This window comes from Chamaea fasciata, unplaced genomic scaffold (assembly GCF_029207755.1).
Source record: "Chamaea fasciata isolate MVZ Bird 193981 ecotype frontalis unplaced genomic scaffold, bChaFas1.0.hap1 SCAF_2, whole genome shotgun sequence".
Classification (NCBI taxonomy): domain Eukaryota; kingdom Metazoa; phylum Chordata; class Aves; order Passeriformes; family Sylviidae; genus Chamaea; species Chamaea fasciata.
Genome location: NW_027094087.1, coordinates 46,079,903 through 46,093,796, shown reverse-complemented (window position 1 = coordinate 46,093,796; position 13,894 = coordinate 46,079,903). Strand labels below are relative to the sequence as shown.

The 13,894-nt window shown below is 41.2% G+C and overlaps 1 protein-coding gene across 4 annotated transcripts in view; it reads right to left on the bottom strand.

Annotated features, from left to right (window-relative positions):
- The window catches only part of CDK8 (cyclin dependent kinase 8), a 75,422-nt gene extending 61,528 nt beyond the window's left edge, over positions 1–13,894 (bottom strand). For 2 of the 4 annotated variants that reach the window (XM_066175907.1, XM_066175908.1), the window contains exon 1: positions 13,590–13,894. In XM_066175907.1, the coding sequence (XP_066032004.1) occupies positions 13,590–13,717 (128 nt within the window). In that variant the 5' untranslated portion in view covers positions 13,718–13,894. The remainder of the gene's footprint in view (positions 1–13,589) is intronic. The other 2 variants (XM_066175906.1, XM_066175909.1) reach the window with 2 other exon arrangements.

The following is a 13,894-nucleotide window of genomic DNA, read 5'->3' as shown; positions in this document are numbered from 1 at the left end:
TTTCTACAGTAGTCAAATCTATTACGTTATTTGGTTTACATGGAAAAAGCAACATATTTGTTGCATTAAAAAAAAAAAATCCGTAAGTCTTTAAAGACAGAACTTTGCCTCACAGTCTCAAACTTACTACTGCAGGAGCTACAAGTCCACAGATTTTATTTGATTATTTATTTGCCCTTAATGGAATTTTTCTTTCAGAAATGCATCCAGTCACTGAACAACTGTTTCTTATCTTCTTAATGACCCTCGAGATTTCAGAGTCTTTGCCTTGTCCCTTGCTCTCACAGACAGAAGAGTCCTTGCCCATGGGAATGACTGAAGTTTTCCCACAGACACTGCTCCACATTCCTGAGTATTGTTGTTGGTTCTGTGATTAAGGAATTAAAAACACCTACAATACTGAAAATAAGACTTACAGCAACAAAGGCACTGTGCTTTGTGCTCCACTCCATTGCAAGTAAGTCCTGTAACTCTCTCTGCTTTTTAGCAACTGCTTGTATTGAACGGGCACTTTCACAAAAATGTCATTATAAATTCCACAATTGTTTTCTTAAACAATAATAAACTTGTGTGTGTGTAAAGAAAGAACCATTTCCCCCAACAAATACCTCCACATCAAGTACAATGTGTTATTGGAAGAATGTGATATTCATGGTAAAGTCCTCACTTTAGAAGTGAAGATTAGTCCTCATCTTCACTATCCCATGTAATCACCAAAGCTTGTCCCCAGCTATTCAGGACAAGTGATTTCCAAACAAAACTTCTGAGCAACACAGATTCCTAAGAGATACCATTATTTCACATCTCTAACTTCTCCATCCATCTAAATTCAGCTTTAGTCTCTAGTAGGAAACCTAACAGAATGCCTCTTGAAAATATAGTTAAGATTACATCAACTGCCTCGCCTTTAGCCTGTATATTAACTCCACTGACAGATTTTAATAGACTTATAAAGTGCTGAATGTGTTTTGTAAGACCGTTTTCTCTTCATCTCAGCACCTTTCACTATCTCTGCTTTTGGTTAACCTTACCAATTAGTAGTTTCCATTTTTCCAGAAAGTCCTTTTGAAAACTGATCTCACACTGCCCCTTTCCAGTCTTTCGTAACTGAGACAATTTAAAGCACAGGGTTACACTTTCTGGTTAGAAAATTGCTCCTTCTGATGTGCAAAGATATCTCATCTCGACAACTGACTGCTCCTTCACATCATGAGCACCTAAGTTTGCAACAGATCCCTCAATCACTGTCTTCACTGCCAATCCTTTAAGTTCTTTCATAATGTCTACATTCACTTAGCTCCTATTTCTTTATTCATCTTCCACAGAAGATCTAATTTTTTTAAAGAATATATCCTCGCTCCCAAGGGCTTCCTTTATTTCACTATTTCAGCACGTCACATTTTTGTGACTGATGGGTACCCTCACTCACTGAGAGCCCACCAAAGCTTCAAAAACTGTTCCCAGGCAGCTTGCAATATTTCAGTCTCTTGGCTCTCTTTTAGCTTGAGAGGCCATCTCCTCCCATCACCACCCCTCATATTTTCTTTTTTTAACTCAAGTGGTACCTAAAGCAGGGGGTTTTTTTTCTTTTTTAACCCTGTACAGATTCAGCACCCGCCAGGAGCAAAGAACAAACCATGTTTGTCAGAGACAGCCCTCAGTAGTGTGGGTTTGAATGAACTCTTTCACCCTACTGTAGGCCAGCTCCCAAGTCGATTCCCTCGGCGTGCATGCCCTGACTATCTGTTTCACTGACTACTCACTACCATGAAGTTTTGTCTTGGCATTCCTCCCTGACCAAAAGCACCGACCGAAATTAAATGAGGCTAACAAGCCGTTCATGGCTGTATTCTCGGCTTTGTAGCCTCGCTGATCCAACACGGCACAGGCAAACACGCCAGGCAGATGTAAATGGAGTCCTAATGATACTGTTCCCCCGCCCTTACATTCTACCCACAGAGCCTTCCCTGTTGCAATAGCTGGTCTTTTTTTGACGTCTTTTGGTATCTGACACTCATCTGGCAGAGTCACATAAGCTTCCAGTTGGGCTTTTATAAAATGGAACTAACGTAACAGTGAATGGCACTGTTAGCACATTTACTTGCGAGGGGTTGTTTTGTTCAACCCTGCTTAAATAGGACTGATGTTCACCCAAAAAGAAACGAGAGATTTTGAAAGCCAAGCTGTTCAAGAACAAAAACTTAGATAAGACTCAAATTACAGTCAGGGACAAGTTTGCTGCCTTGCTGTCTTTAAGTCCCCCCAGGTAAAGCTTGCTCCAGTTGCATTGATTAAGTTCCATACCTTGCCCAGAAGTTCTGTGAGAAAACGCAGCTGATGAAACCTGACTTGCCAAGGCTTCACTGTGGGACTATCCAGTTATCTGAATGCAAACCATAATTGGAAGTACATCTGCACTAAGGGCTCCCCACTCACAGGGTAAGGCTATGCCTCACAGAAAATGTATCTTGGCCAGAAACACAAAGTGGAATCAAGAGTTTGCTGCAATTCAGATCCTTTTGTATTTCAAGTTCTCAGCTGCACTTATTTTTCACACAGACAGTAATGAATTGAGTCTTCATTTTTAGAGCAACTCTCAAGTGTCCTTTATTCAAATGTCAACATCTTGTATGCAAGGTGTTACAAGCACACAGCAGAGCTTTCCCAGAAAAACAGGCAGATTGTTTCAGTGACCTTTAGTTGTGTTCTTGCCTGTTCACAAAACATGCATTTTTTCAAGAATAATTTAAATTTTTGATGTTTAGGCTAGCATCTGTAGTTGAGAAAATCATTATGTTCTCGCGAACATTTTGTCCTTTAAAAAGTATCTGCAGCTTTAATCATGGCTTATACAGTTCTTTTCCTGCAAATTCTAAACTGACTGCACAATATGCTTTGCCATACTACCACTTAACACTCAAGGTTAAGATGCTGTTGAATAGAAATTGTTTTCTGAACAGCAGCATCTTTTTGCTTGAGTATCACATATAATTTTATAAGCACTTTTTGGCATCCAAATATTCCTAGGATTAAGTCAGTCTGTCACTGGGATATGCAAAAAACCACAATGCAATAGGGCAACATCAGTAGAATTCTCCATTTTAAAAAAGCATAATATTAAATGGTCTATCCAGCACCTTTCCTATACAAGCTACAAAGGACTTCATATGCTTCTGTATAAAATTCAATCTATTTATTCATAAAGTCAGGGAACAGTTGGTGTTGGAAGGCACCCTGAAGATCATCTAGTGATTTCCAAATTCAAGCAGCTATCTCTCAAATGGGAAGCCTCAATACACAGAAGTTAGCAATTCATTCACAAGTAGCCTAACAAAAAATTGTAACTATGAATAAAGCTAGGGCTGTAATCCCACATGTGCTATTATGGGGCTTGACAAGGTCTCAGAAACCATTTGTTGAGCCTTGGAGGAGACAAGAGAGAACAGCAGGCTAGCCAGCCAGAACACAAAACCCTCCTGAATGGTTATCAGCCCGCACGTAGCAGTAACACGCAGCATTACTTGCCAAGCTCACAAAGAAGAAATGGGGGATGGTGGGGAGGAGAGGACCATGAGAGGTACAGCACTGGTGGGATGGAGCCTGAAACTGAAACTTTATTCCCATCCACTCACACAACACAGGCTTCTCTACTCTAAACTCAAGACTGCCCTACAGAGAAGGCTAACAATGAAAAGCAAGCCTCTTATTTAGCAGCCAAGTATCTCAATGCTCCTGCCTCAGCTTCTTTACTTGAACAAGCTTAGATACATTTTAGCTGTTTCGAACCCTAAAGATCAATTCCAAGACTTCAATTGAGAAGGATGAACTGATTATCATCATCTACATAAAGGCACAATCCAGAACTGAGTATTTTATAGTATTACAAAACTGCTGGCTTTGTTAATATTTTAAACAACCATAAAGGAAAGAGAGCCAGTTACATAGTGATTAAACATGATCTTCATATTTATACTCAGATTCGAAATGAGAATTCTGAATGCTTCCCTTCAGCCAAACGAGGCTGACACCTCTTCAACTACACTGGTCAAACTAGAACTCTATCAGTTGTCCTTCCTCAAGAGAGGAGGGATAAGCAAAAAGAACAGTTTACAAAACATTGCTTTTGTTTACATGAAAATCTGTGAGAAACTCCACTACAAAAATGCAAACATCAGAAGGCTAAAAAAGTTCAGAGCAACACTTCTGCTCGGGCCTCTTGCTGTTTTTCAAATGTTTAAGATCTGGCAGTTCCTCTTCCCCCAAGAAACATCCAAAAACCAAAATATTTTAACCTCAAATAATTTGAGCTGAATAAAACTATGATTCTTCATGGCAGCAGACTGGCAGAAGACACACAGATTATTACCTCTGTACAACAGACTACTTACCTCACCCTAGGAGGCAACCCTAGCTGCAAGTATACTTTCAATCTGAACTTGCATTTAGTCAGTGGTTAATTCCACAATAAAGCAAACACCCTTGGGGAGGAGAATAAATAAATCAGGTTTCATAAATGCCATCACATATATACTGTGCAAGATAAAAGCTGCAACCAGAACTAGCACAGCCTGTGTGAATTTAAGAGAGCGAGGCTGCCAAGTCCATCATCAATTTTCCAGCATTTCAAAGGGAGCTAGAACCTCATGTGTCTTAATGGGGGGACTCTGAAAAGACACAGAATTCTTTGGGGTTTTAGTAGTTTTAGAAACACCGAGGTTATTAATATGTGTAGCTATAAAATCAGCTATAAAATCTTTTTTTCTTATGGTTAAGAGATATCCTGATGGTTTTGGAGAAGTACTTGAAAGCTGTATTTTCCACAGAACCATTATCACATGCAGAGACCACAAACAGTTTTGCTTAAAAATCAGCAGAAATGTTGGAACTACATCTGGATATTCATCTGCTTCAGGTTACTCTTATAGAATCTGCAAAGGCCAGTAAACGTTCTGCAGAAGCATGAAAGGTGTAAAAACCTCACCACACTCATCCCTCAATGCAAGGGAGACGACACACCTCTTTTTAAAAAAATTACTTATTTTAAATCCTGCAAAAGAAAATCATCACATATGAAGAAACACTTTCTCAAAATTTCCTTTCAACTTGCTGACTGAAGAATTGCTACTGACTGCACTGCCAACTGTCTGCCCACTGAGTATTATCACTTGCTCATCCACCTGAACTTTTGTTCTCAATGTACTTTTCTTCAAATACACGAAATTACAACATTAGATCCTTCCTTAATTCTACCATTTTATTCCTGATGTCAGACATCAAATATAAGGGGCTCCTTCTAGGCCAAGGCTAGGGTTTTTTTCCCATAATTTCTATTCAGATTCTAAAAACTCAGTACTGGAAACCAGAGCTACAATATTTGTCATCCTGGGCCAGGAGACCCCAGGGCCCTGACTCCCCTCTCCCACCCTACCCATCCTCTGAGACAGAAACACAATCCAACTCCACAGTGGTCACTGATCATCAGACCCAGGGAAGCTGCAACTCCATTTTTCCTCCTGTCTTCAGACCATTTGGCAACACAGTACTGTCACAGTCCACTAGCTGTACAAGATGCTCTCCCATGGAGAGATACAATGCCCAAGCTCTGAGCTCCTGAACCCTGGAGAGCCTCCCTGCCACCTCCACCTCTTCTTTCACCTTCTCCAGAAGACCAGTTTAGCTCCAGGTTCATCTCCTCTTCATCCACAATGCATTTTTTCAGTGTACCAAACACACATCTTCACCTAAATGAGCCTATCATAAATAGGGAGTTTTCTTATGTATGTAGAAGCCTAGAAGGAAAAGAACTATTTGGGAAACTTCAAATGTCTGTCTGTAACGAATGCCATTAAAGAGTTTTAAAAATTTTAATGATTTTATACTTCCCAAGAAGACACTACCAGACCATGCAATTATTTATGATCCTCACTTCACCCACCCCTAATCAGCAGTACTCCATAACAGCACCACTGCAACAATTATCACATTTTTGCTGCTTCCAAGGCAGACATGAAAGGAAACCAGAGAAGTCTACCTATCACTCCTATTACAGACTCTCATAGAAAAGTTCAGATTAATATCACACTTCAAAATTAATGGCTTATCCTCTGGAACTAGAGGCCAGAGGCAACCTTCAAAAACAGGCTGTATGGCAAAAAAAATAGACACAGCAAACATTCTACTACAGGACAAAAAAACCCCACCACACCAGGCAAATGGCATAGACCAAAAATAGCACTCCTGGCCAGCACAGAACAAAGGAGATTCTGTGAGATGCATGAAGTATCTGCTTTTCGGGCCAGAGCCCATGATTTCTGCTAAAGAAAGATACTGGTTTGCCAGTTGTTAGGACCAACACTCAAGACCTTGCTTTCCTACTCTCACTAAACAAATTTTATGTTTAAATTTAAATAAAAGAAAATTAAAGGCAACTACACCCTTCTGGAACCAGAGCTGCACATGACAGTATTAACCACAGCGAAGGTGGGAAGCCACAGTCCACACCAGCAGCCTGTGCACTGCCTCACATCCTCAGCTCATCTAAACACAGCAGCCCAGTCTCCACCCCAGGTAATCACAACTCCACACGGATAAGGATCCATAGGAAAACAAATTCTGTTGAATTCTTGTAAGTTCATAGGCGAACGAAAAAATTCCTGAAACAAATCAGTATTCTGTTAGAGGGTGCTGCTACCCAGACCTTTGCAATTCATGTCCTGCTTTTCATTGTCCTGCTGCTTGTCCATGGAATATTATTCTGGTGAAAGTCAGAAGCACTGCTGTATTAACAGGCTATTCAGAATTATTTGCTTCTATGAGTACTTCAAGTGCACCAGTGAATGGCTTATAAGTCAGTAAAGTTCAATAAAGAGCCAGATTTTTAGAACCAGCTTGATAAAGTAGCACAACAATCATCTTTTAATGGCAAAATGGACATATCTGTAATTTGTAGGTCTTGTGAAGTGCATTGGCATGTTGGTTGTTGCTGCACACTGCTGGAGTACAACCTTGCCATACACAAATCCAAGCTGCTCTACCTTCAGCCAGACTAAGAGCCTATTTGTAACAATCAAGAAATTTTACAGTTTCTGCTACAGTAGTCTGCAAATTACAGCTCTTCAGACTCCAATGGTAATAAATGACATTACCGCTGTTTTGTGCTTGGTTATTTTTAACAACCAAAAAACACAAAGCCTTTGAAAATACTTTTAAAACAGAAAAATCAAAGAATACCCAAGATCTAGAGTGAACATACTACTACCTCACTGTCATTGGGTCAAAAGCAGTGTTTTCTGGTAACATGCCCATGCTCAGGTGTATAATCAGCACCCTTAAAAACTAACCCCTGTTCTCTAATGGGAAATCGCATACAGCAGTCCATGCCCCCATTATTTACATATATTACTGTAACTTTTAGGTCCAGAATCAAACTACATGGAGACCTTTGGTGTTTTTCTTTGCTGTTTTGCAACACCACTTTCACCGTCTCTTCTCTGTACTTGTCATAGGCTTCAGGTACGAATGAAACACTAACTCACCTTTGCTTCAAGGTATGAAAACAAATCAACACATCTGTGACAAGATAACAAAAGATCACACCAAATAAGGTCCGAAGGCCACAGCAAGACACTCTCAACCACATGACCTTAAGAACCTATAAAGCCTGAAGCCAAGTAACCAGGTGAGAAGGGAAGGAAGAAGGCAGAGGCAGTTAAAAGAGTGGTTGACCAGAAAAATGTAAGAGCACAAGACTTTATGCAATATGGCATGCCAACCTCATTATGTAGATAGAGTTTAATTAGGAACTTTGCAACTACTATGGTGAAGGATCCAAAAGAGACTCAGGGCATGTAGTTTAAGAAGATAATACCACATACTACATACATAAATAAAGTTTGTGGCATTTAGAAATTCCGCACCATTGTTGACAGGAGTCAGAAGCCAAAGGCTTGCATGCCAGCTCTGCGGCTCTCACCATCTGCCTGCAATCTCCACCAAATGCTTCGGGTCAAAACAGTTGAAATCAACACACAAACATTCAGCCAAAAACAACAACAAAATCATCACTGAGATGACAAGAGTTCTCTGGAAATTTATAGTGAAAACTAATAACGTGACGTTCATGATATAACTCCTGCAAAGGCTCCATACAGAACTAATCAAGAAGCTCCAATCAAGAAGCTCCAAGTCCAGCCCTGCTGCTCCACTTCTCACCAAGTCAACTTTTGACTCATTACCTCTACTTTGTGGCACTCCCAAACTCTATGTACCTCTCACCAAAGATCAGTTTGATATAGACCTTGGCGAAGTAAGTGATTACTTATCTGATGTACCTCAATCAACACACACCCACGAACACAGATAAACTGAAACTAATCTGCAAACCACCTTATGAAGGGCCAGAAAGTGGTTTAGTGTTTTAAAAAAACAGAAACCACCACCAAATCTCAGACTTCCTGAAGTAAACAAAAGCAGGCTCTTCTGCATGCATTAGAGCTTGGTCTGATCTCTATGCGAGCAGCTTAACTTCTACAGCTACAACAGTCAGAAGTGACTGGTTTTGACTATGTTACAGAACAGGCACTATGCTCTTATCTTTTCCCTTTGACAATAGGTTATGCAGTTTATCTACAGTGCATTAAAATGTTTTCTTTATGTTTGCCAGAAACATTCCGGGTCATCCATCTTCAAATGCTGTGAAACATTTGAATAGCACAAGAATTTTGCACATTACCCAATCCATTCATTATTTTATCTAACTTAAACAGTTCTGCCTTCTCTATTTTCCAAGATAAATACTCACCCCTTCAGTTTCTCATTATACAAGAGTTTCTGAGAGAGAATCAAAATTTTTGCAATATCCTTTTAACTGGTAGGTAGAAATTATGGCGTGATAGATTAGATATTATACAATCCAATAACTTACTAGACATCTCCTAGATTTCCACCATTCTGCTTCTTTTACAACTCATGCAGACCCTCAAGGGGGGGAAAAAAGTAGATTAGATTTGACTGCTTGACGCACGCAAGACTTATTTTCATAATGCCAATTACAACGTGTCACTAGGTTCAAATTGAACAATTTGTTCTCGCACCTATAGCAATAATTCCAACACAGAACTGTAAGAGCAGAAATTACAAAAAATTCCAATTCAACTTGTGTTTGGGACCAACATCACTCCTCACAGCTCCTGACAAAAACTAGGAGAGTACTAGTTTGCTTAGCGTCAGTTTTCCACCTTCAGTCGCACCACTCAAGTCTCTTTCCAAGAGATTAGGAAAAGTTTCAATAAAGCACCAGGGGACATTTCTACAGTTCAAGACCCTCAATTATATAATTTTTTTTGCTGTTGTAATTAAAAAGTTAGATACTGCCTAACAGGGACATTCAATAGTTTCTTATTCTCATCCAAACCACATCCAATAAACAGGAAAATTATTATTCTGAAACACTCCAAATCGCCACTGAAACAGTCAGCCTTGCTCCACAGAATAGGCTTCTCTCTCAGATTTCTGACTGTAGCTGTATAATAAAAAGGGAGAGGAGAGCAAAGAAAGCAGTGAAAGACCAATCCCAGTAAACCTAGGCACACTGCTTTGACACTACCTGTAGCAACGTATCTGAATAACTTAGGCCATTCCCTGTCCCAACCAAACTGCTTGTAAATAAGAAGACACCTGCAGTCTTGTTTTTCAGAGTGTTCAGGGATTTGTCAAGGCTACTGGAACCGCAACAGGTCAAAAAACAATAAGGAAGAGCCTGGGAAAATACCTACAAGAAATGCAAAACTTAGACATCACAAGGTGGTGATGAGCACTTGACCAATTTGGTGCCCTGAATTATGTGTGCCCGTCTGAGGGACAAATGACTCAGCCAACCAAGAGACACCTGGACACGTGAACAGCAGCGCTAAAACCTGTAACTGTAGGTTAACGTAAACAATAAATCTGCTTCTGTTGGAATTGTATTGATTCCTTTCTTTCAGTAGCCCATTTCCCCTGCAATTCCCACCTGCTCAGCAAAAGGTGCCAGTCCCAGGAGGGGCTGCACCTCCTGTGCTGCACAAGAGCCCCCAGTGTCCTGCCACCTCACTGTCGGTTACCGGCCCTCGGCTCCTAGCCAGCTGCAGAGAAAAAAAAGTGAAAGACAACAGATCTGCACATCAATTCACCAAACAAAAACTGCTGGCATGTTTTCCAAGTCCAGCGTAAGTCAAATGGGTAGGTTTAATAGCTAGCTGTGTTGAGCAGTGTTCCTGAGGGAGACTCCAAATGGCACATAAGGCAACTTTTATGCAGGAAATAACTGATATTTTCTGAGGAGAAAAAAAAAAGTAAACTATCCTACAAACACTGGAGAAGAGCAACAGCTCCTTTATCTGAAGACAGATGCTCAACATGCCATACCTCTGTTCCCTTCCCAGTGTGTGCCACTAGAGTCAAATGTCTTCCTGTACACCTTTCTGCTATAAAAATAAACCCCATCAATTCACAGGCTCTGTTCTAAGCAGGTTTTAGAGCCCACTGCAAGTACAGCACTGATGAAAATGATACCACCATGCAATAAAAAGCCAGGAAGATTCAACCACATAGACAGATCACAACTTAAAATAAAAAAGATTAAAATAAAAACTTCAGAATACCGTTTTGCTGCAGGCAGTGCACCAGACAGCTCAATTATGACACCTGATATTGCCACTTGGCTGATTTGGTGTTCCATTGGGTCAAGTTTAGCAGTTATAACAAGAGAAACCTCCATGGAGCCATACCTGGTGATCCTCTGAGATAGACCAGGAGAGACCCCAAGCCTCACCTTGTGGCAAAGGGCACTGCAGGGCTGGACTGGCTTTTTTCTTGGAGCAAGGGATGAAAGAAACCCTGGTTACACCCCCACCTGGTCACCAGTGCACATACTACAGGACATCTTTCCTTCATTAGAAGGATTCTCACTCCATCAAAATTCCTGAAAGACTGTCCTCCAAAACATTCCTGTGTAGTTCCAACGATGCAATTAACTTCCTAGGACTCGGATACACAGCTGCTATCTAGTTTTCAATTCCCTTACTGCACCTCAGAGGTAGCTATAAAACCTGTAAAGCAGTAAAACAAAAAAAAAAAGAGGTGAAGACTGCAATTGTACTACAGACACTGCTCCTAGTATTCTTGAACTGGGTTTTAATCACCAAAGGTCTTAGAAGATAAATCTGCACAAACTGAATTACTAAAATTCAGGGGGTTTTTGTGATCCTTCTTTTAGTCATCCATAGTAGAAGACATCATTTAAGAAAAAGCTGAACCAATATTGTTAACAAAATATTTGCAGTCCTGCAGCTGACTCTTCAAAGTACTCTAAAAACTACCATATATATCTTAGATTTGAGCTATTTAAATTAAGAATTAGAATCATGTAACAAAGTTTAAAGAATGCTTGTAAGCTCAAGGGAAATATAAAAAAAGAAGGTTTGTGCTGTATAGATACTAGAAACAACTGAAAAAAGATTGATCCATCACTACTTACCATTTGGGTAATACTAAAACAATGCAAGAGTATTTTTTGAATATATACACGCACAAATATACAAATACAGAACTCTGTTGCAGGTACTCCCCATCACAAGACAAAACATCCACCCATCTATTACCACAGCTTCAGGAACACTAAATGTTATTATTTTATTCTTTGATTTAACCGATTGCTTCTGGATAAAGGGATGTAAACGAAACCTTCAACTTCAATCCTAATTCCACCCTTGTAATTTAAGAACACATTTGCACAAATATATTACAAGCTACAAAAGCATCTATGGACGCTTCTATTTTATATATTTTAGTGACCGTCCAAGGGCAACTACACAGAATATTTAAAAGAAAAAGTTTTCAGAAATCAGAAAGGCAAATGGGAAGTATTGCAGTAAGGGATGGGAAACAAGGCACTAAATGAACAACAAAGTGAAGAAGAAAGGAGACAATATACATTGCTTAGCTTTATTTTTCCCCCAAACTTTAAACAAATACCATACCTTGATTTCCCCACTCACCAACAAGAGTGAAGACTTAAAAACATATATACATCCTACGTACTGTAAAATCACCTTTGAGCAACTATCCATTTTTAAAGCTAACAATTCAAATATTTTTTTCTCTGAAATTTCTCAAAACAGCACTACCACCAGCATTTTTAAGCACTCTCTCCCAAACAACAAGCAGAACGATGATTTCACCAAAAATGCTTCAGCAGTATGACATGCTGAATTCCCTACACGTTGCTGCAGTCCAACATCCTGAACAGCTGCAAAGCTGCCCGACATAAACATTAGAAATGGAGCTGCATCTTTCAGTACCCCGACTTATTTTTCGTATTACAGATCTCTGTATGGGCACAGAAACCAGGGCTGGCTGTATCAGCAGCGTTGGTACCTGCATATAAGGAGACTTGAGGCAACAGCTTATCACCCTTATGACTGTTTTGTTTTTTCTTTCCTCTTGCCCTCCCAGAATAGAAGGAATTTGGGCAAGATAAGAATTTTTCCTATGAACAGTTGGAAGGATCCAAATATAAAAGTTGTGCAAAAAAGTAGTTACCCAACTCCTACCATCAAACTATGTTAAGGCTGAAGTAACTGTGCTGCAATTAATACCGGCATGATTAAGACAGAGACAAGACAAGGTGCAACCATTTTCATTACAACTGTTCTCTAGGTAATAGCCAGAGCATTTCCTTCTAGAATCAAAAGCTTATGTAAACACAACCAGATCGTTTTTTGACCATGACTGACCACCGCCTGCTTTAGAAGTGCATTTATTCAATGGAAAAATAATAGGCAGACTTTTTAAATGCACCTTATTTGAGTGACAGCATACAGAGCACCACTGCGGTGAGACCTTAAGACTAGACGCAATTCAAAATTTAGGACCTGCTACAGGAACAACCCGTGCCTCTCCCGTCTGCACTGCTCCCTACTTCCTATTGTTCCCCTGTTCAGCAAGTGATGCCATGTCACGGACGAGGGAAAACCTAAATGACAGTTTCATTAGGTCTTTCTTTAAAATGTTTATGCCAAGAAATTCATTTGCTCAATTCTATACCAAGAACTGGTCATACACAAAAGGTGGTTTAAAGCATTCTAAAGCCCCAAAAGCACGAGCAGACTTCGGCTTCCGAAGCAGCCAGCAAGACGACCCAAAATGGTGACTACAAGTAATAAATCATATATATTAAAAAAAAAAAGAGCCATTGTTAAAAAACCACACCAAACAACAACAAAATAACCCAATCTACGAAGCCAATGTTCAGGCTGAACATTATAAGCGGCCACCGATTCACTCACAACGAGAATCCATTAAGGGAACGGTTTACCTCGGGCACAAAATTTGTTGCTCCAAGCCCACCCGTACGGAAACACGGCTCCGGCCAGCGCCAAGGGGCTGGGGACGCTCGAGTGACCCGGGGGGAACGCGCGGCTCCCCGGCAGGATGAGGCAGGGCCGGAGAAAGGACGGCGTTACCGCGGGGCGCGGGGGGACGGACACACAAGCCCGCGGGGCAGAAGGCGGCCGGGGGTCCCGCGGGGAGCCGCTCGATCGCTCACTCACCCGTCCTTGCGCTTGGCTTTGTAGACGTGCCCGTAGGTGCCCCTGCCCACCTTGCAGCCCTCGTACTCGAAGAGGTCCTCCACCCGCTCACGCTCGCCGGTCAGCTTCACCTTGAAGTCATAGTCCATCTTGGGCGCCCGCCGCGACCCGCCGCCGCCCCCGGCAGCCGCGCCCCGCCCCGCCGCACACACCGGGCGGCGGTAGCAGCAGCAGGAGGAGGAGGAGGAGAAGGAGGAGGAGGCCCCCGCGCCGCCCCGCGGAACATCCAGCGGCGGGGCTGCTCCTTCGCTCCGAGCCCCAACCCG